Source organism: Typopeltis vanoorti, chromosome 19 (assembly GCF_054136105.1).
Source record: "Typopeltis vanoorti isolate ZY-2024b chromosome 19, IOZ_Tvanoo_1.0, whole genome shotgun sequence".
Lineage (NCBI taxonomy): Eukaryota > Metazoa > Arthropoda > Arachnida > Uropygi > Thelyphonidae > Typopeltis > Typopeltis vanoorti.
This window is the reverse complement of record NC_143567.1, coordinates 15,391,617-15,397,738: the sequence shown is the minus strand read 5'-3', so window position 1 is coordinate 15,397,738 and position 6,122 is coordinate 15,391,617. Positions and strand designations below refer to the sequence as shown.

The following is a 6,122-nucleotide window of genomic DNA, read 5'->3' as shown; positions in this document are numbered from 1 at the left end:
ACTTTCATCATAGTGAGTATGAAATAAGGGATCAAAATATACAAAATGAGAAAGTCATATATCTAGTGGTTAAGCAATCTGCTTTCCCGACTGAATTTTTAATGTCTGATGTAGTCAGTCAACCACCTGAAAAGTTCTGTCAATATGCCTGTGTGGAAAAAGAAGTGAAATATGCCATTCGATTGGTTTAAAAAATCATATAAAATAGCGGGTTTACAAAGGATTTCTTGCTGCCGGAAACGGTTTTTCCTTCCGGTCAGAGAAACATACAGCAGTGGCGCACCCCAGAGGGGGGGGGAGGCGCTCTGGCCTCTCCCTCTGGGTGCGCCACTAGAAAATTTTCCAAAAATCTTTTTTTTTTAATTTATGTTGTGTCGTGTCTTCTATTTCTATACTACTTATGAATTAGCGGTAATTGCTGATGCTCAGTCGTATGCGATGCGTAGTATGTATTCTCAAATCGTCTACTCAACTCTCCCCCCCCCCCCCAAGATTAAATCCTGAGTGCGCTACTGACATACAGTACTCAGAATTAAAAGACAAAAACACGTAGTACTCCACGAAGGTGCCGTGTTATTTATGTAGTTACTGTTAACAAATAAGTAACTACTAAATGCATATACCGACTAACGAACTACCAAAACACTATTTGGATTCGTTCCACTCCAATGCGAGTTCTGTAAGTTTTAATTCACTTTTGTACAACACATAGGCACATAGTTGTTAATTAGTACAAAACTACATTCATTCGTAACCGGCATCAAGCACTCTAATTTATTATATTAGAATGTATTAATTTATTAAAATTGGGAAGTAAACTACTACTCAACCAGTTGCTAGTTGAATTCGTTTCGTTATGAAACTCGTAAAAAAGACAAATTCTATAATAATACAGTATAATCCACACTCTACTTCCTCTCTCTGACACAATTGGCTACGCAATATTTGCTTCCAGTTGCTATGCTAGAGTTCAGAATTTCTATTGGTTAAAAGATCGCAACATTTGATTTCATTGGATATCTGCATTGCTAACATCTATCTACGTTTTTACGATCAGCTGTTGGTTATTTTACTTTCGTACTCTTTCTACTGTAACTGTGCTGGAAGGCAGGAGTGAGAGTGCTCGGTGCTTTCTTGAGAGAACGATCATGAAACATGTTCAGTCTTGATCATGAAACTAGCTAATGTAATCGGGTTAATTTAGAGTATTATATTATATTTCTCAGTTGACTAGGACTTGCCGGTTGACTGTAGCGTTAGCTGTAATTACTATGTATGGTACAGACATGAGAATAACTTCAAAGCTGCAGAATTTAGACACCATGCACGCGGAATGGGATTCCGAAAGTGCCGACTGCAATCTCGAATGGTCTGAATCAACAGGTGAGCCTAATTTCAGCTCTCTCTGAGACACACACACACATACATTCAGTTTGTATACTATACATTAAGAATATGTTTGCCAAGCAATACATATCTATAAAGAATTTTATTATCTAAATAAAAATGCGATTATATTCAGTTTGTATACTATACATTAAGAATATGTTTGCCAAGCAATACATATCTATAAAGAATTTTAATATCTAAATAAAAATGCGATTATTTGTGTATTTAACCTCTTTATCTGTATTTCTGCTCAAAAATCTCCCAATGTTCTCAGTTAGAAATTATTTAATTAGTGCTCTATACATAAATGTTATATTTGCCCTTATTTAAAAAATTTCTCTCTCATCATATAGCTGTCGTTAGTCTTTTTATCGATAGACTAAGTGGGTGTGTGTATGTGTATATATATATATATATATATATATATATATATTTTTTTTTTTTTTTTTATGAGAAGAATAGGACTACATGCATTTGCTATCATGAAAAATAACTAATTGAATTGGGGTTTACATCCGGGACGTATTCATGTAGGCCAGCAATGAGTCTTCAGGCTTCATCAAGGCTGGTATGTGTAATAAATTTATTTTTGGATTATCAGCAATTGCACATAATGCCTAAGCTGTCTGATTTCAAAATCATAAGCGAGATCAGTAACTGGATTCTCTGCATGTTCAGTAGTTTGAGTATAAGTAGTGAAGTTCTGTTTTTTTTTTTTTTTTACATTTCTTCAGTAATTTTTCAAGTATGTTACGGTGCTGTGTTTTATGATCTCCTATAATCAGGTATTTTTCTAAGAAAAGACTTAATCTTCTTATTAATTGATGTTCCTCCACATTTCATGGATTAATGAAGTTAGGCCAAAGATTCTTATCTTGCATCATGATGTGAACAATCATAGTTTAAAAAATCTTGTAATTACAGCTAAACAGATTGCTTTATTCAAATTAAGGAAACCAATACATTTTTGGAACCAAATAAAATATCTATTTAACCATTATTGAGATGCAATTGTTTAATCAGAATGAGTGCAAGTGAGAAGCAAAAGATGGTAAGTACACTGAAGTATTATTATAATCCTTTGTCATCCATGGATTCAAGACTCATTGCCAGAGATCTCATAAGGTATCATAAAATTTTTTACAATAGAAAAGAAATGTAGAAGGAGATATATTGTAAAAGAAATAGCCAAAAGTGTATCCTGTTAGAAACAAGTCAGTATTACTGTGAATGACATTAAAAAAGATGCCAAAATGTGTTGGAGAACAGGATGGTAGAAATGAAAGTGATATCAAGTAGAATGATGGGAGTGTATGTGTATATGAGAGAGAGAAAACGCAATATGAATAAAGTAATATTGGAGAAGGAAACAACATGTCTGACTCTTTTGATAATGAGTGACAAAGAACTTCAGGAGATAACATGTAATGAGTTTAGTAGAAATAGGGTATGAAAGAGCATCAAAAGGGCAAAAAAAGTGTATACTCTAGTCACACTAGTGTTCTGAGCTGAGACATTTCTTGTAGATAAATGATATGAGAGGTTATAAGTATGAAATGACAGATGCAAAAGTGTTACCAAAATAAGTGAAAAGAAAAATAAGTCCATAATGCATGCCTCTCATGTTGTGTCCTCATGATAAAACTGAATTGGTCCAACATTTTTATGTGAATCCTACCTTTAGTGCCATGGATGGGATGTGGGTTAGATAGGTCAGGGTTTTCCCCTCTTCTAGAGACCAGATGTGACTCAAGTCACTTCCGATAGGCAATGAAAATTAACCATTTAACTGAGTGATTTGAAAAAGTCCACGTTTGGTTTCTAGAGCAGGTGTCAGGATTATTTAAAAAAATAAATTAAAAAAAAAAAAAAAGAAACATCCATAGCCCACCTACTATACTAATCTACTACAGGTTTTACCACCTTTACTTTGGTGGGAGTTGCATAAAAAAAAATCTGAATAGGAAGAGATTACATGATCTACTCTCCTGCTTGGTTTATAGTAGAATGAGAGATTAAACAAATAAGTTATTCATAATAAACTCTAAAGTGCTCTTTAGAAATTTGTGCTGAATATGTAAAGATTTCAGTTTGAGAACCTTCTCCATGGGTCAGATCCTGTAAATATCTTAATACGATATCCCAATACTGAAGTCATCTTCAAAAAAAAGCTGGCTATCTTCCTTTCATGGATATAATAGTGAATAAACACCAAAATCTAGATATACCATTTTACTTGACATATAGTGTGCACTAATGAAACAAAATGCAACATCTATATATGTTATATCCAATATCTAATATATATAGTATTCAAAAAAAAAATTGAAGTAATTTTTAAAGGTTTCTTTCTCAGAAACTGTATATGAGAAATGATTAGATTTCTCTATACTACATCTTATAAGAATATCGTGGGTCATCAGGTATGGTAGATTTATCTGAGTATGAACCTGAGGACTATGACTTCACAAAAAAAAATGAGAAAAGAATGAGCATAATTAGCACCGTCAGACGTTCCCGAACTTTCTCAGTTCATAGTGTTCTACAGTTTTATGCTTCACAACTCTGTATAGCACCTTGAAGGATGCTAGCACAGCACTGATACTTGTTTTTAAAATGCACCTTGTTTTGTTCTTTTAGTTTCAAATTCTGCAAGGACTTTGTGGTGCACAATTTAGGAACCATTGCTTTAGACTATTATTATTAATTTACATGGAATAAATTTAAAATAATATAAGGCAATATTTTAAATATTTCAGAAAATTGCCAGATTCTGAATTTTTCTTAACCAATTTCAGGTTGTTATATAGTAATTAGCAATAGAGTAAAATGTATAAATTTAACAAATTTTGTTAACTTTTTTCTTTCTTTTTGTTTCCCTCCAAACTTAGAAACAGTACTTTCTGAAGGTGCATTTGAAGAAACTTCTGAAATTACAACAGTAAAGGTGCTGGCCCATATGATTGAAAATGCTTTGCGTGAAGCAAAAGGTAAACAGCTTCAGTTTAAGGAAGTGCTACTGCCCTGTGATCTGACAGTACGTATCGCTCAAGATATAGTGAGGATGTCAGAAAATGAACCCTGTGGTGTACGTGGATGTACAATGTTTGTAAATCTAGAAGAAGCAACATTGTGTCATAGAATCGCAAAAATAGCATGTGACCCAAATACTGTTTCTACATTTGAAATATCAGTAACTCTGCTGAAGGATTCTGGAAAGTGGCAAAATTTAAAGAGATTCATTCCAACAAATATCTTTAAAGGCTTTGGTAGAAAACCAACTCTAGTCATTGGACAAGGCTACAAACTATGTAAAAAGAAACTTTATCGTTCTAGTTTAAGCCGTTAACCGTGAAATACTAGTGTAAACATCAGACTTCTGCCTTAATTGAAAGGATATTTTTCTGAGAAATAGGTACTTTTTATCACATTCACTAAAAACCTTGAAGGCTGTTTGTCTCTTATATATATAAATTTCAATGTAACTGTATATGGTGAATATTTAAAATGCACAGTTATTTTGACATATACAAAATGTACTCTAAAATCTACTGTGCAGCACTTTTCTTTTTTTTTTTTTTTTTTTGTAAGTTTAAATTGTAGATTGCTACTTATTCACACCTGTTGGGATATGGAACAAAAAGCAAAATATAAAATATTAGGTAGTAAATTGTCAGCTGTAAATAGGCAGATATAATCTAATTTTACAATTTAAGTCTTGTATAAAAATATTTTTCAAACATACCCCTTCTGAAAATAGTTTTTAGAGTAGGGAAGATTAATTTTGTTCTACTTGTCAAAATCAGTTGATTTTAGAAATTCAATTTATAGGTGTGAAATGGTGCTAGAAAACACTCATGAAACCTAGTTTTTCTTCCAAAAGCAAATCATCTATATTAAAAATGTGAATACAATATTAGTTATCTTATTTTTAATTTAATAACCATTTCAGTTCTTGTCACATGCATTCAAAATCAAATGAATAAGATATTTGGTAGTGATCCCTGTAACACTTCTGCCAAGCCTTGGTAAACTTGCACAAGTAAATTTTTTATCATATGCAAGTAAAATATTTGCAGCTAGTCATAAGGGAGCTATGGTCTCTGTAGTTGTCACACCTATGTTAGATTATTTATATAAAAAAAGTTTTTGAAACTTAATTTTTTTATATTTACAAATTCTCATACTTGAGGAAAAAATAAAACTTTTGTACCATTTTTTATATGAAATGTAGCAGTTTTATTTTCACCTAAACTACACTGATCTGATTTAATGGAAAGTATTACTTGATTGGGAGCACACAGCTTAATGAATCTCCACTCTCCATGAATATTCTGGTTTCGTAACATTGTTAGGAGCACACATAATGACAGTAAAACAAATATGATAAAACAATTTGAACTGCATTTCATAATAGCGTTCTTGTGTAGTGTATATACTATAGATACAATTTCATTTTTCTATTAAAATATTACTGATATAGAATTTAATTGGTTAAAGAAATTTTTAACAGACATCCTAATTACTAAATTTAAATTACTGTCAACCAGTGTTTTACTTTCCTTTAAAAATATTTTTGTCCTTACACTGTAGATCAAACAATTAAAGAAGATGGTTCAAGAAATTTTTATAGAGATCCTAAATATCAAATTCCAATCAGTTCCATCCAGTGATAGATCGAAAAAAGGAGTGTAACAGATACTTATTCTTATTGCATGTCACAAACTGCACAA

The 6,122-nt window shown here is 31.9% G+C and overlaps 1 protein-coding gene across 1 annotated transcript; it reads left to right on the top strand.

Moving 5' to 3' along the window:
• The first annotated feature begins 1,103 nt into the window (after positions 1 to 1,103).
• Positions 1,104 to 5,618, top strand: LOC150095876 (DNA damage-inducible transcript 4-like protein). Its single transcript, XM_090409264.1, has 2 exons — positions 1,104 to 1,383; positions 4,281 to 5,618. Exons 1-2 carry the CDS (start codon positions 1,272 to 1,274, stop codon positions 4,736 to 4,738), a joined length of 570 nt encoding a protein of 189 aa, XP_090265390.1. The 5' UTR covers positions 1,104 to 1,271; the 3' UTR covers positions 4,739 to 5,618.
• The last annotated feature ends 504 nt before the right edge of the window (positions 5,619 to 6,122 follow it).